General features: G+C 38.2%; 2 protein-coding genes across 3 annotated transcripts; one reads left to right on the top strand and one right to left on the bottom strand.

Annotated features, from left to right (window-relative positions):
• Positions 1-111: 111 nt before the first annotated feature.
• Positions 112-4,422, bottom strand: agt (angiotensinogen). 2 transcript variants are annotated; one of them, XM_079686117.1, is made up of 7 exons: positions 4,265-4,422; positions 2,551-2,987; positions 2,035-2,401; positions 1,819-1,943; positions 1,555-1,700; positions 727-883; positions 112-640 (listed from the first exon to the last, which is right to left on the bottom strand). In XM_079686117.1, exons 2-7 carry the CDS (start codon positions 2,956-2,958, stop codon positions 464-466), a joined length of 1,380 nt encoding a protein of 459 aa, XP_079542243.1. In that variant the 5' UTR covers positions 2,959-2,987; positions 4,265-4,422; the 3' UTR covers positions 112-463. The 2 variants fall into 2 exon arrangements, with proteins under 2 accessions (XP_079542243.1, XP_079542244.1); XM_079686118.1 differs by having other exon boundaries at positions 2,551-2,984; positions 4,265-4,412.
• Positions 4,423-6,682: 2,260 nt separating this feature from the next.
• On the top strand, positions 6,683-26,572 carry LOC307044651 (uncharacterized protein). Its single transcript, XM_079689962.1, has 38 exons — positions 6,683-6,792; positions 6,894-6,947; positions 7,330-7,422; positions 7,894-7,929; positions 8,016-8,114; positions 8,809-8,850; positions 9,067-9,165; positions 9,658-9,702; positions 9,916-10,014; positions 10,556-10,600; positions 10,684-10,782; positions 11,296-11,328; positions 11,434-11,532; positions 12,219-12,257; positions 12,370-12,468; positions 12,542-12,577; positions 12,661-12,805; positions 12,957-13,165; positions 13,748-13,923; positions 14,035-14,265; positions 14,340-14,500; positions 14,963-15,207; positions 19,793-19,909; positions 20,011-20,064; positions 20,431-20,523; positions 21,004-21,042; positions 21,125-21,223; positions 21,842-21,883; positions 22,100-22,198; positions 22,271-22,306; positions 22,390-22,534; positions 22,692-22,903; positions 23,234-23,378; positions 24,325-24,533; positions 25,104-25,279; positions 25,367-25,597; positions 25,672-25,832; positions 26,298-26,572. The coding sequence occupies exons 1-38, from the start codon at positions 6,741-6,743 to the stop codon at positions 26,548-26,550; spliced, it is 4,347 nt and encodes a 1,448-aa protein (XP_079546088.1). The 5' UTR covers positions 6,683-6,740; the 3' UTR covers positions 26,551-26,572.
• Positions 26,573-26,832: the final 260 nt, after the last annotated feature.

Genomic DNA, 26,832 nt, shown 5'->3' with positions numbered 1-26,832 from the left:
TTAGAGTAATCATTAACCGGAAAGTGAAATGACCTTTTGAGAAGCATTTCCCTGCAGTCCAGTTTAGTTGGCTCATAAGATTGGACAGTAATTTAAAGCATTAAACACAACTTCGGATACAAATGTTTTATTTCAGCAATCAAAAATCGTAACAAAACAAAAATAAACTCTTAGTTACAATACACAACGTATTAGTCGTTCGTCATGGAGAATTGTGGTTACTGCACCTACCTACGTGTACAGAACTCTGCTATAATACATTTTACTGAAAAAAACAAATTAGCATTTTAACAGGCTGCTTGAAAACAAGTTAAAGTAACAGCTTTTCATAAATACTGAGAGGACATCAGCTAGGTTGAGAGGAATAACACTGTTGAATTATATATTACACATTATTCATGTGTGTAAATGTGTTCAACCGGGACACAAAAGTATGATCTAAATGAGTTATTACTATTTAATTTCACAGAGTAGGGTTGACGATCTTGCCCATTAGGAGGACGGCTCTTGAATCTCCCTCTATGACGGAGAAGAAGAACGGCCGGTTGATGGATAGTTTCAGAGGGACGCCCACTTCCTGGATCTTATCCTGAAGTTCTGCTCCTTCCTCGGACATCTCAAACGTCACCTTGTTGACCGCCTGGAGGACACAGAGATGTGTTGATGATGCAAACACACACAGTGAGTGTTTCTTTTTTAATAATATGAGGAGATCATGTAGTTTACCTGATCTATAGTAAAGGGTTGGATGTTGCTGAGTCTGGTGAACTCCGCCTCGGAGCCCAACAGCTTGGCCTCGACTATCGGAGACATTTTGGTCAGCAGGTCACGGAGGTCATTCACAGAGGACATGGAGAACTTTGGGAGGGACAACTCCAACAGACTGTGGGGATAGAGATACTACGTTTTAAGATCTTTGAACTGAAATGGGAGTGTACGTTACTCTCTCGTCCCTTTAACAATCTTAACCTTTATTTGCTCTTCATTGAAAAAGTATTGATTAACTGATAGACGGTTACTTGCCATGTTTTTGTTGTTGTTTTTAACTTTTTAAGCCAATATAATTGCATATGCTCCATTACCCGGAACTATATTATTACAATCATGGAAAAAAAGGTTTTCGTTATCTTAAAAACTAGTAATTGATAATGATGGAAAAAATATATATGTTTGTAGCTCACTTAATTTATTAAATACATTTAATATTTTCTTTACAACTCTTAGTGATATTATGATATGTGTTCTCACTTTTATTTAATTTTTCTGTTCTAGACTTTTTCCACTTCTCTGATTCTGAAACTGCAATATTTAACTAATACACAATTATGATGCAATAAGTTGTAATTCCACAAAATCACAATCAAAATATGAAATGAGCTATTCAACACAAGTGAAATTGTGAAATGCTATATCCAAGTGCAAGTCTCATGACGTTGATGACATTAAAAAAGAATGTATAATGAAAATGAAACACCAGAGATGCTTCAGATTTCTGGTCAATCAGTTGGAATACATTTGGATTTAACGTTTTTTTTTTTATAGGACAACACTCACCCCTCCTGGAGGCTCTCCTGCCAATCGGGGATGACTGTGAGCAGCTTTGACTCAATGTCCTTCATGTTGGCTTCTTCATGAGGCAGGACCAACAACATGTGGGAGCGCTTGCTCAGAGACAGCTTCACAACCGTGCACCGCCGTACCTTCATGGTATCAAAGGACAATTATTACGGTTGAATACTCATCCAAGTCCTTTTTATATTTTAAATACAAAAATGAACCAACACAAAGCACGACAAAGTCCCTTGAATGAAGTTTTACCTTATCATTGAGGTAGTGGTACTGACCCGTGTGGGTCATCAGGGGAGTCATCACTGTGGTTGTTTCATCCACATAAAACTCCCGCAGGGAGGTCTTCTCTGGCTGAAAAGCTGTCCTCCAGTTGCCTGAACAGACACAACCAAAGAACACAATCAGGTACTGCAAGGTGGTGCAGGTTGGGGTAAGGGTTCGAAGATAAGAACAACAGATACATACCTTGGAAGTTGAAGGAAGAAACAAACAGCAGGTCACTGCTGGAGTTCAGATCTTTGAAGATGCCCTTCACCTTCCCATTTGACGTCTTCTCCAGGAAGCTGTTCACCAGATGCTCGGCCTCCTGTGGATTCGAGAAGTCCACGCCGCGGGTGAACGATGTGTCAGAGAAATCCTGTGTGCCTTGAATAAAGTCCTCTGACAGTTGAGCGTCCTGGCGAGAGAAGGTCCAGACCTGGGTGGTGATTTCATCTTTTGGCCCGTCGTCCACCAGAGAGTTAATGCCCTGCAGGGTCTTGAGGAGCTCGTGTCCGTCCACCAAGGACACACAATCCTCCCTGTCGGCTCCTCTGCGCAGGCTTAGTAGATCCTGGAAGGAAAGGAGTGAATTTAGAAAGACTTACTTCTCTGAGTGAAAGTACAACACCAGATCAGAAACATTTTAACGGAAAAAAGCAGGCTATGCATGCCTTGAACGTCTTTGGTCTATCTCTACAAAAACAAATCAAAATCAAAGACCTGGTATGGCATCGCTGTCTTCGTGGAGACCCCCAGGTAGAAGGTGATGAGGGAACCAAAGGTGTTGACCGGAGACAGGAGAATGTTGGTGCCTGGCTGCTGCCTGCTGAGAGCCTCGTACCACCTCAGGCCCAGAGTGTTCAGCAGCTGTGCCAGGACCGCCGTCTTCGTTGTGATGTTATGCCTCTGGGCGTCCACCTCCAACTGGTCCCTGTTGTCGGGTGTCATGACTTCGATATCAAGGGGGGCCACAGGAACCGTGTGCAGAGGCTTGGACGTCTTGGTCTGCAGGGTCTCGCAGCTGACATTAGCGGCAGCAAAGAGGGAGAAGGGGTGGACGTAGACACGGTTGGCTTGACTTCCTGAGAGGTAGCAGCAGAGCAAGAGGGCTGCGAGAGACGACCGCATTTTCCCTTTTGATGATACAATAGATTCTTCTGTGGGAGACAGATATTTTTAGTAAGCAATGAATTACCTTGAGTATATCTTTTGCCTCCTGAGTCTAAGTGCGCATTGAGTTCTACATCAATATTAGTTTGGCTTTCGTCTGAAATCTGGCTGGATCTGGTTTTTTGTCTCTGACAGGATTGGCTGGCAGGAACATTGGACATAGAGCGGCATGTCAATGATGGATTGATTTCTCTTTGTGTGTCCTCTCCTGCTGCCCAATGAATGAAAGCAGGCATTACCCTCGGCAACAGAGGTCGCATAGATAATGAAGACGCATCTACGTTGCTGTGGGCAAATTTGTGTGTGTTCACTGACTAAAATAAGATGGATGTTTCATTTGGATATTGTTTTCTTTCTTTAAATCCTGGTATCGCAGCGTTTCGATCTGGGACGCCAACTGAGCGTGGACTTTTAGTCATTTAATCCAAACTGTTACCATACACAAAACGGTGGGCAATATTATTTGGACATTTTAAATTATATTAACGGTACAAATAAACACATGAATGAATGAATGGATTCAGGTTAGAAAATACACTTTTACACATACATGAAGTACATTTTTAAAACATTTCTGACAAGTTCATTGAGTAACTTTGTTTAGGGAGTGCCTAACAAATGAGACTAAACCATGTTTTAAATACTACAGTCGGCCATCTAAGCTAAACTGACAACTTTCGCTCCTTTATTGTGAACATTTTATGTGTTAAGCTACAATGTAGGAGAGTAGCTTGGGTGAAAGCTGTTGTGCAAAAATAGGACTATATCCCGTGAGTTAAACGTGCAGAAATGTGGACTGATGGACTCTTGGAAGGGGTGAGCAAACACTAGATTTTCCTCTATTAGGAAATGTACAAGAGGACATGGCCTTAGTCTCTAATCAATATAACCATTGCACTCAAATGTTCTTATAAACAACCAGCACACCTGTGTACCCAGTGACTTAATGACAACATGTTTTTTGCCAAATTCAGAATCTTTGACTGCATTATTTCATGCGATCTGATTCATTATAACCTTCAAGTAGCAACTCTACAGAAATTAGTAGCATTTTTTTTTTTTTTATGAACTTAAGCAACTCATTGAATAAAACGTTTTGTCCAAGAGAGTTGGACAAAGAACACTATATTTGGGTTTTGTGGAACATAATTGGATTAGTCAAATCAGTTATAGAGTTCCAAACATTGCCCCTCACCTCTGAAGGGTTTGGATATTCACTGCACAATCAAAAGGAAAATGAGATCAAATCAAAGCGTGCTCTTACCGAGTGTGTCTGCTGCTGCTGAGTGAGGTGCTGAATGAGGTCCAGGCTGCTCGGCCCCCTCAATTTAACAGAGGCCAGCCTCGCTGCTCCCACTCTGGTTACTGATTAACCAAAGCAGCATTGAGTCAGGGGCTCTGCTGTCATGACTTCTACCCCGCTTTGTACTGAGGCACTGCTACTGCTATAGAGAGGTCTGACAGAGAGAGACAACACAATGTCCCTCTTCATGTTGACTTAAGGAAGATGATGCAAACTCATCCTGGAGGGGGAGAAAGCAGGGATAAACTTTCCAATAAAGACAGATAGGAAGCACGGGGACAGCCAGGCTTGTTTTTGTTTGAGATTGACTCAGCGACATGTCATCATATTGTTGGGTCATGTTTTTGTGAAGCGGGAAATGTCGTCTTCCAAATGTTGCTCATATACTCGGGGTCAAACACGTCTCAAACATGACTCACTTAAATATATACAGAACAGGCAAAAGTAGGACAGCTTTATTTCCTGTCGAATTATTTTATTCTGCTATCATTCTATGTAACTCATACTCCTTCTCTAATCCAGATAAAATCCATATGAATCTTCTTTCACATTATTTATTCCATGCCATTAGTGCAAATTGCAGAAATGCTTACTTAAACCACAATAGCTGATTGAATCATGACAAATGTTATGGCACCCCACATTTGTATACTTAATAACCATCTGTAACTGAGAGAACTCATCGGATTTGATGCGAATGTACAAATAAAAAAGTACTGTGTCTCGCGTGAAGCTGTTGTAAGTTCTAAAGATAATAAGCCCAACTAGTTCTAGTGAAAGCACCTCTCAGATTTTCTTTATAGGGAGATAAACATGTTTATTAAGCTGATTTCTAATACATTAGTTAATATTTAGCAAATGTTCAATATTACAAGGCCACATCCGTGACTCAAATTAGGAAAATCCTGCACACACAGCTGATTCAACAGGACAGGGTTCACTGTTTTTCTCACCAGAAAGAGAAACACTGGTTACGTTTAGTGTTTTACAGCCTGGTTTTATCCTTTTTAAACATTGTAAATTATTATAACGGGAAGTTAGGAGTCTATAAAGCAAAAATGACGACTTTCTTGTAAGCTGACAATTTGACAGATAAGTATTCAAGGTCACTCAACTAACTGTTCACAATGTCAAACTGATAAAGAACATTCATGCTTCTTCTTCTTCTGTCCTCGTTTCAACCAATGACACATCGCTATGTTGCACGTTCACCATACAGTGTGTTTTTGTGTAGCAACTCATTGATACACATATGAAATCCAATATTACCAAATAAATACATAAAGAAAATGTATGACAATGATCAGATTTTTTTTTTAGTTTTCTAGGTTTATACTTGAAGAATAAAATTGATGATCATAGATGAAAGCAAAGTATGAAATGGCTGTACATTTTAAAAGGTCATTTATAATATTTGATCTATACAACCACAAATATAATATATAACTAAATGAGATGTTTCATATGTATTTTAGATACGCCTTATAATTGGATAATATATACAATCCAACCCATAAGAGATGAATAAAATGTTGCATTAAAGAAATTCAACATGATTTTAAAATGTTGACTTTCAGCAAATAAAAGGTATTTTTACTTTGATCACCATCTTTGTTCAGCAAGTCAGCATGCGAACAATTGCCAATTCATTAACATTTGCTATTAATACGGCTAAGGCCTTCTGCTAAAATGATTTGCCAGTAAACACATGTAGATACAGTTAAATTACTTGTGTTACATGTGTGCATGTAAAGGACAGGACAAATATACATTTCTGTAAGGATTTAACATAATTGAAACAACATCAGTATTTTACCATCATTTTTATAAAAAATATTTAACATCTCCAGTTACAGTAAAAGCAATGCAACGGATGCAGCAGGATTTGAGTCAGTGAGAACTTATCAGATGTTAGCTACACATGTGGGAACATACTTGATATGTTATTATCTGCCCATCTGTAAGTTCCCAAAAGCCCTTGTGAAGTTGAAAGGTATTTTTACATTACATTGCATTTAGCTGACACTTTTATCCAAAGCGACTTACAATAAGTGCACTCGACCAAGAAGATACAAACTTGAAGAAAACAGAATCATATAAGTAGATCAGGCTTCATAGAACCAAAACATTTTAAGTGCTACTCAACTGGCTTTAGATAAGCCAGTGCATTGTTGGAATATAAGTGCTTTGTTAAAATATAAGTGCTTAGTTTTTCCAATGCAAACATCCTTAAACACATCCTGAAACCAAATGTGAACAATCTTTGTGTGTACACTTCATTATAGTTAACCAAGTGCTGTCTTTCCCATGAATGAGTAATAAATCAGTATCAATGTTGGTGGTTTGAGACATTTTATGGGTGCCACGTCAAGGAGTCAGCCTATATAAGCTGCAGTGTTCAGCATGTGAAGCAGGTTGGAAGGTAAAGGAATTCGCCATGTGGACTCTTGTGGTTCTTTGCAGCGTGATTGCCTCACTTGGAGTGCAAGGTATTGTGCACCATTTTCTTATTGTTGTTTGTGTCTCTTTGGTTTTGGATTAAGGGTTTATGGATGTTGTTAATCATTTCTTCGTGTGTTTTTCTCATCAGGTGCTGATCAGCTCCAAAACAGTGAGGAAAGGAATCTGGCAACAGGTTCTCCAGGTAAAAAAATCAAATCAATAATTTAAAACTGGTAAAAAGGTTACCACCAAAATAAGCAGCATAATCATGGTTCTGATTTATACCTAACAAATAACTGATTTATTATGTAGTTCTAAATAACTTGCAGGTACAAAAGTAACTGTTTACAAGGAGCATGCACTAATGAAGCAGCAAAGTGTTGCTTTCCAAATCATTTAAGAATTAACTAGGCTACAAACTGAAAGCATTTTTAATGTTTAGTTTTTGTCTGTAGGAGAACGACACAGATCACATGTTATGACCCTTATGGTTCCAAAATGTAAAAAATGAAACATAACATTATGTTGAGAGCCTAACTGTGTGTTTTCAGTGATGGTGATTGTTCTGTCTGCTCTTTCTGCAGATTCCTGCCTAAACAGCTGTGGTAACAATGTTGGAAACTGCTCTTGCTCTTCAAGCTGTGTAACCAATGGGGACTGCTGTCCAGACTATTATGGTAAGCCCCTTATTGGAACTTTTATTTATAACATAGGTTTATTTATTTTTTGAGTTTGAGCTTGAGTTAGGATCTAAATACCTTTTCTATCACTGGGTGAACCAGCAAAACAATCATTGATATATTTAATAAGAGAAAACAACAAATAGGGGTTTAGGTTCATAAGTATATATAAGTGTATGTGTTTACTCTATCGCACCATTGTCCTATCTCTACAAAACGTTTCATTTGTGATTTTTAATATATACACTTTATATTAATATATGTATGTGTGAACATATAGTAAACTGTTTATACTTACCTTGTATATATTTGTTGTCCTTGTTTTACCTGCAGAACAAAGACCTGTATTTCTTTGTTTGCACATTGATAGCAACAGAAATGAGGAGTCAAATTCCTTGTACACACATTGGCCAATAAAGCTGAATCTGATTCTGATACACCCACCAATCTAATATTTCTGCTTTACAGATTACTGCTCTTCTACAGCTGAACCAGCAGGTACAGGTATTGTTCATTTCACTCAGGTAACGTTTTATTTTTTTAAAAAAAGTCAAGTTATCACTCTTTAAAGTACATGTTGTCTCCCATAGCTTGGTCCTCATGTCGTTACAACTGCGGCTTGAATATGGGAAGCTGTTCCTGCGCAAGCTCTTGTCAATACTATGGCAACTGTTGCCATGACTACAACTGTAAGTGCCAAGTCTAACAAATCAACGGGTAAACGACCTTTAGCAGACGAGGAGAAATCACTCTGTCAAACCCACTGAAATGATGTGCAGAGAATGACACATTTCCCCTTTTGTTTAAGAGCTATAGGTGTATTCCAGAAATGTAAAGTACATTCAATCAAGTATTGACTTAAGTCGGCTACTTTTACTTCAATTGAGTATTGTTATAATATGCTGCTTTATACTTCTACTCCACTACGATTTGGGAGTTAATATTATACTTTTTTACTCCATCACATATATTTAGACAAAATCAGTTACTTTTCAGATTCAGATTATTAGCTAAAACAAACTTTAAATAAACTAATATATAAAAATGATATATAATTATGTTCATATATCCAACAGTAGAATAACTGAAAGTAGCTCCACTTTAACGGCTGTGATTAACACGTAAATGCATTAACACAAATAATCCAGTAATTTAATATATATGATTCGGGGCACTATTACACACAGTAAATACTTTTACTTTTGGTACTTTTGGATTTTGTACTTTTACTTAAGTAAGATTTTATTTTTCAGGACTTCAACTTCACTGTAGTATTTCTACTGTACGATATATGACTACTTCTTACAACACTGGTGTTTTCTAATGCATATGCAGTAAGACAAAGATTAAAGTTTGTTATTCTCTCTCTTTCTCTCTATCTAGATTACTGCCCTGCAAGCACTACCCAGGGCCCTTACGTGACACGTATGTACAACTCTTCAAGCTACTAAGAAAGAAAAAGAAAGAAAGACAGCCTTTTATTACAAAAGTTATTATCTCCAGCTACCAGTCCACACTCCAGACCCTACAGACTGAGCTACTGCCGCCTCTTTACTCACTTTTACCCATTTACCTTCAGCTACTTTATATGTAACATTTCCTTTATACTGTTCTGTTAACGTCACCCTGTCTCTCCTACAGCTCGGCCCTCGTGTTATAACAACTGTGGCAATTACATGGGAAGCTGCTCCTGCTCAAGCTCTTGTCAAAACTATGGAAACTGCTGCTACGACTATTACTGTAAGTGCCAAGACTCACAAATCAGAGCAGGATCTGCATCCCTCTCTCAGTGAGGGAGGTCTGTTTATATACAGACATGTTGGGATACAATGTTTTGTTGAGTTGTTTTTGAGTGTGTTTGGGATTTGATGGACCTGTAGCATCTAGCTCTTCTGCTGTAGATCCTACAGGTCCATCAAGTCTCGTATAAACAGAATCAAGTACCGTATTTATTTTGGAACTGCAGTGCACTTCAACACATATTTATTTATTCCCATGTTAATGAATTTATTAAGTGATAGACTCAATGATTGCAAAATCTCAATACCTGTGTTTTTTCCTGTATAGAAAATTGTATTTATTGTATGCGAGCGTATGCGTGCGTATGCCTACATATGCTTGCGTATGTATGTATATTTACATAAATGTATGTATGTGTAAATACATATTATTATTTTAAGAATGATTAGAAGTGTGAACGATTGTAATCACTTTGTTGTCTTTTTTGTGTAGCCACCTGCCTGCCAACTACAGTAGCACCTACACGGACCCCAACAGGTATAAAACGCTCTCAACAACCTACATTTGAAATAGTAAATATTTATTATCAATTACTGATACGTTGAAATACTCTCTACCCTGCTACAACACCCTCAGGTATGAAAACATTCCTGAAACCTATACAGTATGCGGGAAAAAACAAGCCTATAATTTATTCTGTTTACAGCAGATATTACTGATATGTTTTATCACTTCCCCTGTGTCTCTAAGCTCGGCCCTCCTGTCGTTACAACTGTGGCAATTACATGGGAAGCTGCTCCTGCTCAAGCTCTTGTCAATACTATGGAAACTGCTGCTACGACTATTACTGTAAGTGCCAAGACTCACAAATCAGAGCAGGATCTGCATCCCTCTCTCAGTGAGCGAGGTCTGTTCATATACAGACATGTTGGGATACAATGTTTTGTTGAGTTGTTTTTGAGTCTGTTTGTTTGGGATTGGATGGACCTGTAGCATCTAGCTCTTCTGCCCTCCGGTAGATCCTATCCTACAGGTCCATCAAGTCTCGTACAAACAGAATCAAATACCGTATTTACATGAGAGCCATAGGAGAACTGATTACTGTCTAAAAACTGTCTAGCACAACAAACCATACAGTTACAGACAATTTGAAACTGCAGTGCACTTCAACACATATTTATTTATTCCCATTTTAATGAATGTATTTATTAAGCGATAGACTCAATGATTTCTAAATTCCATTTTTTTCCCCTATATTGTAAATTGTATTTATTGTATGCGTGCATATGTATGCATGTTCTTATGTATGTGTGTGTAAATACATATTATTATTTTAAGAATGATTAGAGGTGTGAACGATTGTAATCACTTTACTGTCTTTTTTGTGTAGCCATCTGCCCACAAACTACAGTAGCACCTACACGGACCACAACAGGTATAAAACGCTCTCAACAACCTACATTTGAAATAGTAAATATTTATTATCAGTTACTGATACGTTGAAATACTCTCTATAAGGTCGGGAATCATGTCGTAACTACTGTGGCTACTACCTGACAACCTGCTCCTGCGCATCCTCTTGTCGAGGCCAAGGAAACTGTTGTTATGATTACAACTGTAAGTATAATTTACCACAAAGATGCTCGGGGAAGTCTCTGTACGCTACGATAACCATTTCTGCAGAAAAGCATGTTGCATCATCTTCTGTATTTACTGAATTATTATCATGAAAATGACTTTGAAGTGGTGTAATCATTTGTTTCCTCTCAATAGGATGTACTGTATTTCCCATTGGAACAGGATGTTACCTGTTGGAGATCTTTATGAACTCTCAACCAAAGAGATAATAGTTAAAGAAGAGCAAAGCGTAATAATTTATTGCAGATGTACCTACTGTCAACGATTATAGATTCACAGTTTTCCAGACATTTATGTTTCATGTGATTAATGTCTCCTCAGCTCCTGTTTTTTCTGTTTTGGCATGTCCCTTCTGTATATCTTCTTTAATGCCTAACTACGCTGAAAACAAAAAAAGCTGGTATGATGTGCTATCTCACCATGTTGGTGACCAAAAGCAATTAATTGTGATTTAAAAGATTGTATTAATTGTGTACTCTCTTTGTCATGTAGCACAATGCCTTGCACCTGGTACAACACCCTCAGGTATGAACATTTTTCAGAGTATGTGGGAAAAAACAAGCCTATCATTTATTCCGTTTACAGGAGAGATTACTGATATGTTTTAATACTCCCCTGTCTCTCCTACAGCTCAACCCTCCTGTCGTTACAACTGTGGCCGACACATGGGAAGCTGCTCCTGCTCAAGCTCTTGTCAATACAATGGAAACTGCTGTAATGACTACTATTGTAAGTGCCAAGATTCACAAAGCTACTGAATTGTCATCCCAAGTTTCCATATAAATCTTATATCTTATCACAAACTTGCATAATTTCCTTTTAATATGATGTGTTACCTGTAGTAACAGGATGTTGGGGTAGGACACAATGGGGGATCTTTCTGTACTCTAAGCAAAACAAGAAGCTGAAGGAAGATAAAAACTGTATAAATTGATTTGAAAGTACTAAAACACAATTTAAATGATTTGGTTTCTACAGCTATTCCACCACCCGACAAGCCTTTCTGATTGAGTATACTTGCACCTTTACCACTCTTTGAATATAACCCTGACTAAAACAATGACCCTGAAACTCAACAACAAAACAGAAGTATTAGTTATTGGTGTTCAAAGTCTCAAGAGCATGAACATGACCCTTTTAGCCTGTCCATACAGAAACCTGACAATAATCTCCACTTACAAAATATATCTTAACCAAGACGCTATCTATCACAGTGTGATGTTGAAATATAACCTACAGATCATATAAGTAGAATATCATTTTGTCATTTCCTCATGACTGGTTTGCTTAAAATCAGTTCTGGCTGACTGGATCAAAAACATATTTTATGTTCACACTTGCAGAATAAACAACAGGTGTATTATACTGTAAGGTTTAAAAGATTATAATGATGTTATCCTCTCTTTGTCATCTAGCATACTGCTACATGACTACAACTGTCACACCCACAACAGGTATGACTACTTCTCAACAACCTATGGAGTATGGGAATAAACAAGCACAACATTTATTCTGTTTACAGGAGACATATTTTGATATGTTTTATTACTCCCCTGTGTCTCTAAGGTCAGCCCTCCTGTCGTTACAACTGTGGCCGACACATGGGAAGCTGCTCCTGCTCAAGCTCTTGTCAATACAATGGAAACTGTTGTAATGACTACTACTGTAAGTATCATGTCCCACACAATTGGCACAGTTTCCACGCAAAAACTGAAACCCACGTTGTTTTTGTCAACAGCCTACTGCCAAGTCACAACTGACATGCCAGCTACAGGTAGGACCCTTAGTGTGCAACATGAGCCTCTTGTACTGCATAGTTTACTCCATTGACACTTATGTTATGTTCTTCACGGTCAGCATCGCCCTGTGGAGGCTCTCTGTACGGCTCTGGTTCCTTCTCCAGCCCCAACCATCCCAACAACTACCACGATAACGCCTACTGTGTGTGGCAGCTCAGTGCTGCACCCAACCAACTAATCTTCCTGTCCTTCGACTACCTGCAGTGAGTGAAGAAAACACTTCCTTTTGGAGAACATTTGTATATATTAGCAGCTTTTCTGTCTTAATTTAACTTGTGGGGAATTTGGCACTCAATGTGTTATCATCAACTCATTATGCAAGTCAATAATCTGTGGCTGTCATCTTAAAAACAGATTGGAGAACTGCTGCGGCTGTGACTATATTAACGTCTACGATGGGCCTTCTGTTAACTCAAGACTTCTGGGTAAAGTGTGCAACGGTGTACAACAGAGAACTTTCCACTCCACCTCCAACTACATGACGGTGCTCTTCCGGACTGATAGCTCTGTGGTTGGTCGAGGGTTCAATGCTGACTTCATTAGCTCTCTGCCGGCAAGCTCAGGTACTGTAATGGTCGTTTTTAAAAGAAAATGTATTATGACATTATATTTGGGTTAAATGTTTCCTGTAGATTGACAAAGATGGCAAGGTTTTGGCATGATATAGTATATAATATATACCAGGTTTACCATCTTCATTTAAAACAACACAAGGTGATACAACATACAAGTGAATCTGATGTTAAGGTCATTACCAGTATTTTATCAAATAAAAAGGAATGGGAAAAAATAAAATGTACACCTGAGGATGGCGCTATATGGAAAGTAAAGGACCAAAGTTATTATATTTAATCTTGATGGGGACATGAATACAAGCACCAACTTTCATTGCAATCCGTGCAGTATATATTAATGCATTTTATTTTAAACCACAAATGTGAACCTCAAGAAGAACGAGGGGATCACTGCAGTCAGAAGGTTCAACCTCTGGGGATCATGAACTTCTGCACAAAAGTTCATACTAATCCTGTTAATTGTATTACAGATATTTCAGCGGACAAACCAACCATGTGTAATCTTAAACCTTTATTCTAAAAGTAATTCAAACTGTCGTAAATATCCTGTGAAAACGATTCTTTTGTCAGGTCGAGTGGACTGTTCCTCAGACAACATGAACATTGTGATTGAGAGGAGTTACCTCAACTCTCTCGGCTACGACGGCCATAGTTTGTATCTGAATGACCAGTACTGCAGACCCCAGGTTTCCAGTTACCAGGTGGTCTTCAACTTCCCCATTAACACCTGTGGCAATGTTCGAAAGGTACACAACTTAGGCTAAGTTGCTTACTTAAAAATTAACAACATACAGTACTTCCTGACTCAGATAACTGTCATAATTAGAGGCTCTTTTCCAATATCTTCTGTTAACCAGTTTGAGAATGGCAGCATTGTGTACACCAACTCTCTCCGAGCCTACGCCTCCAACTCTAGCGAGATCACCCGCAAGTCTCACTTTAAGATGAACGTGGCCTGTCGGATGGAGCCGGATTCAGTGTCCCAGATCATGTACGTTGTCCGTCACAATGATAACAGCAGCATTACCGGAACAGGCAGATTCAATACCAGCATGGAGTTCTACACATCCTATAACTTCTACTATCAGGTGTGTTAAAAAAAATGCAATTCCTTCTGTAAATACCTAGATACAAATCTGACGTTTTGCTTTTACACTTTTAGGTGACGGGGGTTCCATACATAGTGACGCTCAACCAGTACATGTTTGTCCAAGTGGACCTGAGGAGGGGGGACAGATCCCTGGTCCTCTATCTGGACACCTGTGTGACCTCACCATCGCCCCATGATTTCCAGAACAGATCTCACTACCTGGTCCGCAACGGGTGAGATGACAATATGCTGTGTTTCAGTGAAGATTGAGTAAAACCTGCATTTTGTTCAAAGGACAGGCAGAGCTGTGTGATTTGTGACATTTGAAAATCAAGTGAAGTACATCAAACATCAGTAATGGAAAGTTACTGAACATATTTAGTAAATTATTGTTCTTTGACATACTTTTCTTATACATTTCTGACAGAAATATAGTAACATGTAACACTTGACATGTCAATTTTTTGCAGAATTAGTACATTTTTATAAACACAAGTACAATTCTGAATGTAGGACTTTTCTTGCAATGGAATATTTTTGAATTGTGTGACTGGTCTATTTTATATAGAAAGTAAATAAACATATTTTCTTTAACCAGTTAAGTGTTAAAATACAGAAATACTTACCGGACCTAGCTTTTTCTGATAACCGGACATAGTAATATTTTCCAGTAACACTGTCTGTTTCTGCTTTAGCTGTCCTGTGGACAACACCTACTACGCCTACGTCAGTGGCACCCATCCCTATGCCCGCTTCAGATTTCAGGCCTTCCAATTCCTGCGAGCCACAGAGTCGGTGTACATCCAGTGCAAGGTCCTGATATGCCTCGCCTCTGACAACAACTCCCGCTGCCGCCGTGGATGCTACAACCGTGCCGCCAGAGACGTGGGGTCAAAACACGACAGCCAAACTCTGGTCCTGGGTCCCATCCAACTCAAAGGTCTGTAATCATCTGTACTTGCTTTTGGTTGGGATGTCATAACCTGAAGAAAACTGTACAATAAAACACAAGTCACTTTCTCTTTGACAGAACCAGAGAAACAGGAGGAAGAGACTCCTAAGCAGGAGAAGGCTTAACTTGATTCTGCAGCTTCAATCATCTTCACTGTTCTTTCTGTTCATTATGACAATGAATCAGCACTTCTTTCCTTTCTTCATTAACTGATTAAAAGCATCATCAAAAGACAACCTGTGTTTGTATATTTCATCATGACATACTCTCAAGTGAACTTTAAATATTTTAAACCCATGATAAAAATATCACTGTTATTAATTTCCGTACTTGAACACAAATAAGATGAAGAAAAAGGATGACAGAAGACACAGTGCAGTAAGTTAGAAAACACTTTACTTATAAATGAGTAAGATTAATCCATCTCACAATGAAATGATTTGCCATCCCAGAGGGGGAGAGTGATCGCCAAAAGGCTCAACATCCACTGTTACCAATGAACCTACGACACAGAGAACATAAGGCAGTCATTACTGGATGCTCCCAGTACTGGTAAGCATGGCAACAAGGAGGTGGTCCTAGAAACAGTAACTATGTTCTTCACGCATGTTGCTAAGCAACAAACAACAGTACCCAAGACAAAGAATAATCTTGCTGATGTAGCAGTTTCACTGCAACATTTGCTTTTTTGGACACTAAACATCTACCAACCGACTCAGAATTCAATACTCAGTAAATATTCAGAAAAGCACTTTAAAGGATGCGTATGATAGATGGGGAATCTTTGTCTTATCACAAAGGCTAAAACTTGGCATCCCCTGTGCTACGTGGCAATTCTGAAAACGTGTTCACATGAGACACAAGACTTGGTGATTCTGTCCTAAACACTGGATATTAAAGTGACTTCATACAATATCAAAACATCAGAATGGGACAGGACGTGATTAAAAAGATATACAAAACCATTTAAACAAAAACAAGTGATGTGACCATGATGCTGGTCAAGGAAGGGCACTGTGTGATGGAACTCCCAACATCTACAAAATGTAGTTTGACAACTCAAACCACATACCACAGTTACAAACGTCGGCCATCATTTACTGTGAATGCCATACATATATTCCAAAGTTTCTTAGCAGCAATCTTGGAGCAGGATTTTGGCAAAAAAAAAATCATGGGTACCAAAAAAAAACTACAAAGGCCCAAACTTTTTTCTGAGGTTCCAGGCCCTTTACATTAAGTAGAAACAGGATATTGTAATAATATCTATTAAATGTAAAGAAGTAAGTCCTTTATATCTTGGACCAATTAAGGTGACTATGTCAGGCAAACCCTATTTTCCACTATTAGGAAATGTACCACAGGCCACGGCCTTGGTCTCTAATCAATATAACCATTACACTCAAATGTTCTTATAAACAACATTAATGACAACATGCCTTCATGTTTTCTGCCAAATTCAGAATTTTTGACCACATTATTTCATGCGATGTGATTCATTATAACCTTCAAGAAGCAACTCTATGGAAATGAGATGCACTTCTTTTTTGTTATGAACTTAAGCAACTCATTGAATAAAACGTTTTGTCCAAGAGAGTTGGACAAAGCCTTTTTAGAACATTATATTTTGGTTTTGTGGAACATAATTGGATTAGTCAAATCAGTTATAGATTTCCAAACATTGCCCTTCATCTCTGAAGGGTTTGGATATTCAAACAAATGAGATCAAATCAAAGCTTGCTCTTACCGAGTGTGTCTGCTGCTGCTGAGCGAGGTGCTGAATGAGGTCCAGGCGGCTTGGTTCCCTCAATTCAACACAGGCCAGCCTCGCTGCTCCCACTCTGGTTACTGTCTGATTAACCAAAGCAGCATTGAGTCAGGGGCCCTGCTGTCATGACTTCTACGAATCATGACACATTTTATAGGCATTTGTTATACTTAATAAGCATCTGCAACTGAGAGAACACATCGGATTTGATGCAAATGTACAAATAAAAAAGTACTGTGTCTATTTATCGTCTGAAGCTGTTGTAAGTTCTAAAGATAATAAGCCCAACAAGTTCTCGTAAAAGTGAAAGCACCTCTCAGAGGTTCTTTAGAGGCTGATAAACATGTTTATTAACCCTTGTGTTGTGTTCAAAAGCTGTTACCGTCCATGGTGTTCGCTGGAACATTTTGACCCATGATTTATCTCAGTCCAAAACACTCAAAAAGAATGACTATCATCCAATATTATTTTAACTACATCATAACTAACTTATAATGCATTCATAACCGTACAATCCTGTTGTAAATATATTTGATGGCCCCAAAAAACATTACACCACATATTTAAGTAAAACGTGTGATTCAATTCACTCATTATATTTCCTATGGTGAAGACAGTGGATAATTACGTTATCTTACGACTATAATAGACTAATATTAGAATACAATCTTCCCCAAAAAAGTTTTAAATTATTGTTACAGTGGATGAAGGGGGTGGGGGTGGGGTGTCTAAAGTTAAAGATGAATTTTGATTGGGCCACATTTGACCCCGAGTCACCCACAACAATTCTGCTGATGATACACCTTTTTTTTGTCAAGATTGTCAAAATACGTTTTTTTGTTTTTTTTCTTTTTATACATTGTAAATTATTATAACAGGAAGTTAGGAGTCTATAAAGCAAAAATCAACGACTTTCTTGTAAGCTGACAATTTGACAGAAAGGTATTCAAGGTCACTCAACTAACTGTTCACAATGTAAAACTGATAAAGAACATTCATGCTTCTTCTTCTTCTGTCCTCGTTTCAACCAATGACACATCGCTATGTTGCACGTTCACCATACAGTGTGTTTTTGTGTAGCAACTCATTGATACAAATATTAAGTCCAATATTACCAATTTACCAAATAAACACATTAAAAAAATTTTTTTTTAGGTTTATACTTGATGAATAAAATTGATGATCATGGATGAAAGCAAAGTATGAATTGGCAGTACATTTTAAAAGGTGATTTATAATATTTGATTTATACAACCACAAATATAATATATAACTAAATGAGATGTTTCATATTTTCATTTGTAATTTAGATATGCCTTATAATTGGATAATATATACAATCCAACCCATAAGAGATTAATACAATGTTGCATTAAACAAATGCAACATGATTTTAAAATGTTGACTTTCAGCAAATAAAAGGTATTTTTACTTTTTTCACCATGTTTGTTCAGCAAGTCAGCATGCTAACAATTGCCAATTCATTAACATTCATTAACATTTGCTATTAACCCTCCTGTTGTCATTGGGGTTAATTTGACCCCTTTCAATGTTTAACGTATCTAAAAAAATGGTTCACATATTTTTTTGCTTAATATTTCATGACTTTTCCTAATTTAGTGCGGACTAATGGGTAAACATAAAATGAACATGAAGATCTTTTATAAATGTCCTGTATGCACTTTGTACGAATCGGTGTTCCTTGGGGTCAATTTGAACACAGGCTGTTTTTAGTAGTTTAAAACATATTAAAATGTCAACATTTTAAACATATTTGTCTTGATTGTGTAGGATGATATTGAGGTGACTATTACAATCAAATGTATCGTTGTAAAACAAAACTACCCTCTGCTTTAGTTATTGGTCCTTTAACAACATCAAAAAGATCTGACTTTAACATTTTATTTCAATCAGTGAGATTTTATGGTGATTTATATATTTTTCTATAGTCACATAATAGGAATTCTGGATGTATAATTTTATTTTATTTAACCTTTATTTAACCAGATAAAAAAGCATTGAGGTAAAATCTCATTTTCAATGCTGACCTGGCCAAGAAGGCAGCAACGTTAAACATAACACATAACACAAACATATAAAGGGGTCTGTAGGGGGGAAGGTTGGGGTAATGTTTTTTATTTAAATGGTTATTTAGGTAGTCAACTAAGACACCTAAAGCACCAGAGACATACATTTTGGTTAAAATGTGGAATATGATCGTTGAGTTTTAAACTACTGGGGTCAAATTGACGCCAGAGGATAAAGGGTGTAAAGTAAATCTGAGGATAACAGGAGGGTTAGTACAGCTAAGGCCTTCTGCTGAAATGATTTGCCAGAAAACATATGTAGATAAAGTTCAATTACTTGTGTTACATGTGTGCATGTAAAGGACAGGACAAATATACATTTCTGTAAAGATTTAACATAATTGAAACAACATCAGTATTTTACTATCATTTTTATAAAAAAGTTTTAACATCTCCAGTTACAGTAAAAGCAATGCAACTGATGCAGCAGGAGTGGTATAGTTACAAGACTCAGTGACACATCTTCAGATGTTAGCTACACATGTAAGATCATACTTGATATTTTATTATCTGCCCATGTTTAAGTTCCCAAAGGCCCTTGTGAAGTTGAATGGTATTTTCTAATGCAAACATCCTTAAACACATCCTGAAACCAAATGTGAACAATCTTTTTGTGTACGCTTCATGATAGTTAACTAAGTGCTGTCTTTCCCATGAATGAGTAATAAATCAGTATCAATGTTGGTGGTTTGAGACATTTTAAGGGTGCCACGTCAAGGAGTCAGCCTATATAAGCTGCAGTGTTCAGCATGTGAAGCAGGTTGGAAGGTAAAGGAATTCGCCATGTGGACTCTTGTGGTTCTTTGCAGCGTGATTGCCTCACTTGGAGTGCAAGGTATTGTGCACCATTTTCTTATTGTTGTTTGTGTCTCTTTGGTTTTGGATTAAGGGTTTATGGATGTTGTTAATCATTCCTTTGTGTGTTTTTCTCATCAGGTGCTGATCAGCTCCAAAACAGTGAGGAAAGGAATCTGGCAACAGGTTCTCCAGGTAAAAAAATAATAATATTTTTTAAAACAGGTAAAAAGATTACCACCAAAATTAGCAGCATAACGTCAGATCATGGTTCTGATTTATTATGTAGTTCTAAATAACTTGCAGGTACAAAAGTAACTGTTTACAAGGAGGATGCACTAATGAAGCAGTAAAGTGTTGCTTTCCAAATCATTTAAGAATGAACTAGGCTACAAACTGAAAGCACTTTTAATGTTTAGTTTTTGTCTATAGGAGAACGACACAGATCACATGTTATGACCCTTATGGTTTCAAAATATAAAAAATGAAACATAACATTATGTTGAGAGCCTAACTGTGTGTTTTCAGTGATGGTGATTGTTCTGTCTGCTCTTTCTGCAGATTCCTGCCTAAACAGCTGTGGCAACCATGTTGGAAACTGCTCTTGCTCTTCAAGCTGTGGAACCAATGGGGACTGCTGTCCAGACTATTATGGTAAGCCCCTTATTGGAACTTTTATTTATAACATAGGTTTTTTATATTTTGTTATACATGTACTTTTTGCTTGAGTTAGGATCTAAATAACTTTTCTATCACTGGGTGAACCAGCAAAACAATCATTGATATATTTTATAAGAGAAAACAACAAATAGGGGTTTATGTTGATAAGTATGTGTAAGTGTATGTGTTTACTCCATCGCACCATTGTCCTATCTCTAAAAAACGTTTCATCTGTGATTTTTTATATCTACACTTTATATTAATATATTTATTTTTGTATATATATTCAACTGTTTATACTTACCTTGTTTACATTTGTTGTTCTTGTTTTACCTGCAAAACAAAGACCTGCATTTCTTTGTTTGCACATTGATAGCAACAGAAATGAGGAGTCAAATTCCTTGTACACACATTGGCCAATAAAGCTGAATCTGATTCTGATACACCCACCAATCTAATATTTCTGCTTTACAGATTACTGCTCTTCTACAGCTGAACCAGCAGCACGTACAGGTATTGTTCATTTCACTCAGGTAGTTTTATTTCAAAAAATGTTCAAGTTATCACTCTTTAAAGTACATGTTGTTTCCCATAGCTCGGTCCTCATGTCGTTACAACTGCGGCTGGGACATGGGAAGCTGTTCCTGCACAAGCTCTTGTCAATACTATGGCAACTGTTGCCATGACTACAACTGTAAGTGCCAAGTCTAACAAATCAACGGGTAAACGACCTTTAGCAGCTGAGGAGAAATCAATCAATCAATCAATCAATCATCAATCAATCAATCAATCAATCAATCAATCAGTCAAAACCAACTGAAATGATGTGCCGAGAATGACACTTTTCCCCTTTTGTTTAAGAGATATAGGTGTATTCCAGAAGTGTAAAGTACATTCAATGAAGTATTAACTTAAGTCTGTGTTGCTGGTACTTTCTTTTATTATCTTTTACTGTTTTTAAATGCCTTTGTCTGAATATCTTTCATTTTTGTAAAGCACCTTGAATTGCCTTGTGTTGAAAGGTGCTATACTGTATAAATAAACTTGCCTTGCCTTGCCTTGCCTTACTTTTCCTTCAATTGAGTATTTTTATGCACACAGTAAATACTTTTACTTTTGGTACTTTTGGATTTTTGGATTTTGTACTTTTACTTAAGTAAGATTTTATATGCAGGACTTTAACTTCCTTGTCGTATTTCTACTTTATTTAAGTACGATATGGGACTACAGTTTACAACACTGGTGTTTTCTAATGAATATGCAGTAAGACAAAGATTAAAGCTTGTTATTCTCTCTCTTTCTCTCTATCTAGATTACTGCCCTGCAAGCACTACCCAGGACCCTTACGTGACACGTATGTACAACTCTTCAAGCTACTAAGAAAGAAAAAGAAAGAAAGACAGCCTTTTATTACAAAAGTTATTATCTCCAGCTACCAGTCCACACTCCAGACCCTACAGACTGAGCTACTGCCGCCTCTTTACTCACTTTTACCCATTTACCTTCAGCTACTTTATATGTAACATTTCCTTTATACTGTTCTGTTAACGTCACCCTGTCTCTCCTACAGCTCAGCCCTCTTGTCGTTACAACTGCGGCTGGGAAATGGGAAGCTGCTCCTGCTCAAGCTCTTGTGAATGGAATTGGAACTGTTGCAATGACTACTACTGTAAGTATCATGTCCCACACATTGGCACAGTTTCCACACAAAAACTGAAACCCACGTTGTTTTTGTCAACAGCCTACTGCCAAGTCACAACTGACATGCCAGCTACAGGTAGGACCCTTAGTGTGCAACATGAGCCTCTTGTACTGCATAGTTTTCTCCAATGACACTTATGTTATGTTCTTCACGGTCAGCATCGCCCTGTGGAGGCTCTCTGTACGGCTCTGGTTCCTTCTCCAGCCCCAACCATCCCAACAACTACCACGATAACGCCTACTGTGTGTGGCAGCTCAGTGCTGCACCCGACCAACTAATCTTCCTTTCCTTCGACTACCTGCAGTGAGTGAAGAAAACACTCCCTTTTGGAGAACATTCGTATATATTAGCAGCCTTAATGTTTTAGGAATATTTTAACTTGTGGGAAATTTGGCACTCAATGTGTTATCATCAACTCATTATGCAAGTCAATAATTTGTGGCTGTCATCTTAAAAACAGATTGGAGAACTGCTGCAGCTGTGACTATATTAACGTCTACGATGGGCCGTCTGTTGACTCAAGACTTCTGGGTAAAGTGTGCAACGACAGTCTACAACAGAGTACTTTCTACTCCACCTCCAACTACATGACGGTGCTCTTCCAGACTGATGGCTCTGTGGTTGGCCGAGGGTTCAATGCTGACTTCATTAGCTCTCTGCCACCAAGCTCAGGTACTGTTATGGTAGTTTTTAAAATGTGTTTTATTATGACATTATATTTGGGTTAAATGTTTGCTGTAGATTGACAAAGATGGCAAGGTTTTGGCATGATTTAGTATATATACCAGGTTTACCATCTTCATTTAAAACAACACAAGGTGACACAACATACAAGTGAATCTGATGTTATAGGTATTATCAAACAAAAAAGAATGGGAAAAAATAAAATGGCAAGTCACAACTGACATGCCAGCTACAGGTAGGACCCTTAGTGTGCAACATGAGCCTCTTGTACTGTATAGTTTACCCCAATGACACTTATGTTATGTTCTTTACGGTCAGCATCGCCCTGTGGAGGCTCTCTGTACGGCTCTGGTTCCTTCTCCAGCCCCAACCATCCCAACAACTACCACGATAATGCCTACTGTGTGTGGCAGCTCAGTGCTGCACCCGACCAACTAATCTTCCTGTCTTTCGCCTACCTGCAGTGAGTGAAGAAAACACTCCCTTTTGGAGAAGATTCGTATATATTAGCAGCCTTAATGTTTTAGGAATATTTTAACTTGTGGGAAATTTGGCACTTAATGTGTTATCATCAACTCATTATGCAAGTCAATATCAATCAATCAATCAATCAATCAATCAATCAATCAATCAATCAATCAATGTTTATTTATATAGCCCAATATCACACATGTTACATTTGTCTCAGTGGACTTCACAGTTTGTACAGAATATCAGTATGACAATACGACACCCTCTTTCCTTAGACCCTCACATCGTACAAGGAAAGACTTCCAGAGAAAACCCACAGTTTAAAGGGGAACATGGGAGAAACCTCAGGGAGAGCAACAGAGGAGGGATCCCGCACCCAGGACGGACAGACGTGCAATAGATGCCGTGTGTAAATTGAAAAGATAATACATTTGCAACATAGGTAGTCCAAATGTTTGGAAATGCATGTGTGTATAATAATAAGATGAATCCACGAGGATATCCATCCAGGACTTATGATCCAAGACCACAGCAACAGGCACAGCCACGACTCAAGATCCAGGGCTCGCGATCCAGGACACAGGACCACAGCAAAAGGATCATCCATGACTCCGGATCCCGGCATATATAGACACCAAAAAGAAAGACATTTGGGGAAGCTGGGTTAATCGGAACATGAGAGTACACAGGTATAGACAGAGAGAAGGAAGAAATAAGGTGTCCCCCGACAAACTAAGCCTATATCAGCAAAACTAGGGGCTGAATCTAATCAGCCCTAACTATAAGCTTTATCAAAAAGGAAGGTCTTAAGCGCACTCTTAAAAACGGATAGGGTGTCTGCCGCCCGAACACAAACTGGAAGCTGATTCCACAAATGTGGAGCTTGATAAGAAAAGGCTCTGGCTCCCAATAATTTGTGGCTGTCATCTTAAAAACAGATTGGAGAACTGCTGCGGCTGTGACTATATTAACGTCTACGATGGGCCGTCTGTTGACTCAAGATTTCTGGGTAAAGTGTGCAACGGTGTACAACACAGTACTTTCTACTCCACCTCCAACTACATGACGGTGCTCTTCCAGACTGATAGCTCTGTGGTTGGTCGAGGGTTCAATGCTGACTTCATTAGCTCTCTGCCACCAAGCTCAGGTATTGTTGTGGTAGTTTTTTAAATTTGTTTTATTATGACATTATATTTGGGTTAAATGTTTCCTGTAGATTGACAAAGATGGCAAGGTTTTGGCATGATATAGTATATAATATATACCAGGTTTACCATCTTTATTTAAAACAACACAAGGTGATACAACATACAAGTGAATCTGAAGTTATAGGTATTATCAAACAAAAAAGAATGGGAAAAAATCAAATGTACACCTGAGGATGGTGTTATATGGAAAGTAAAGGAAGTTATTATATTTATTGATGAGGACATGAATACAAGCACCAACTTTCATTGCAATCCGTATGTTAATGCACTTTATTTTAAATAAAAAATGTTAACCTCATGCTGGCGCATCAGGAAGAATGAGGGGATCACTGCAGTCAGAAGGTTCAGCCTCTTGGGATCATGAACATCTGCACAAAAGTTCATACTAATTCTGTTAATTGTATTACAGATATTTCAGCGGACAAACCAACCATGTGTAATCTTAAACCTTTATTCTAAAAGTAATTCAAACTGTCGTAAATATCCTGTGAAAACGATTCTTTTGTCAGGTCGAGTGGACTGTTCCTCAGACAACATGAACATTGTGATCGAGAGGAGTTACCTCAACTCTCTCGGCTACGACGGCCATAGTTTGTATCTGAATGACCAGTACTGCAGACCCCAGGTTTCCAGTTACCAGGTGGTCTTCAACTTCCCCATTAACACCTGTGGCAACGTTCGAAAGGTACACAACTTAACAACATACAGTACTTTCTGACTCAAATAACTGTCATAATTAGAAGACTGTTTTCTAATATCTTCTGTTAACCAGTTTGAGAATGGCAGCATTGTGTACACCAACTCTCTCCGAGCCTACGCCTCCAGCTCTAGCGAGATCACCCGCCAGTCTCACTTTAAGATGAACGTTGGTTGCCGGATGGAGCCGGATTCAGTGTCCCAGATCATGTACGTTGTCCGTCACAATGATAACAGCAGCATTACCGGAACAGGCAGATTCAATACCAGCATGGAGTTCTACACATCCTATAACTTCTACTATCAGGTGTGTTAAAAACAATGAAATTCCTTCTGTAAATACCTAGATACAAATCTGACGTTTTGCTTTTACACTTTTAGGTGACGGAGGTTCCATACATGGTGACGCTCAACCAGTACATATATGTCCAAGTGGACCTGAGGAGGGGGGACAGCTCCCTGGTCCTCTATCTGGACACCTGTGTGACCTCACCATCGCCCCATGATCTCCAGAACAGATCTCACTACCTGGTCCGCAACGGGTGAGATGACAGTATGCTGTGTTTCAGTGAAGATTGAGTAAAACCTGCATTTTGTTCAAAGGACAGGCAGAGCTGTGTGATTTGTGACATTTGAAAATCAACTGAAGTAAATCAAACATCAGTAATGGAAAGTTACTGAACACAATTAGTAAATTATTTTTCTTTGATGTACTTTTCTTATACATTTCTGACAGAAATATTGTAACATGTAACACTTGATATGTCCATTTTTTGCATAATGAGTAGATTTTTTATACAAACAGTAAACATAAGTACAATTCTGAATGTAGGACTTTTTTTGCAATGGAATATTTTTGAATTGTGTGACTGGTCTATTTTATATAGAATCTAATATTCTCTTTAACCAGTTAAGTATTAAAATATAGAAATACTTACCGGACCTAGCTTTTCGTGATAAACGGACATAGTAATATTCTCCAGTAACACTGTCTGTTTCTCCTTTAGCTGTCCTGTGGACAACACCTACTATGCCTACGTCAGTGGCACCCATCCCTATGCCCGCTTCAGATTTCAGGCCTTCCAATTCCTGCGAGCCACTGAGTCGGTGTACATCCAGTGCAAGGTCCTGATATGCCTCGCCTCTGACAACAACTCCCGCTGCCGCCGTGGATGCTACAACCGTGCCGCCAGAGACGTGGGGTCAAAACACGACAGCCAAACTCTGGTCCTGGGTCCCATCCAACTCAAAGATCTGTAGTCATCTGTACTTGGTTTTGGTTGGGATGTCATAACCTGAAGAAAACTGTACAATAAAACAAAAGTCACTTTCTCTTTGACAGAACCAGAGAAACAGGAGGAAGAGACTCCTAAGCAGGAGAAGGCTTAACTTGATTCTGCAGCTTCAATCATCTTCACTGTTCTTTCTGTTCATTATGACAATGAATCAGCGCTTCTTTCCTTTCTTCATTAACTGATTAAAAGCATCATCAAAAGACAACCTGTGTTTGTATATTTCATCATGACATACTCTCAAGTGAAC

This window comes from Notothenia rossii, assembly GCF_949606895.1.
Source record: "Notothenia rossii genome assembly, chromosome: 6".
Lineage (NCBI taxonomy): Eukaryota > Metazoa > Chordata > Actinopteri > Perciformes > Nototheniidae > Notothenia > Notothenia rossii.
The sequence above is the reverse complement of the archived record's forward strand: the minus strand, read 5'-3'. Positions and strand labels throughout refer to the sequence as shown.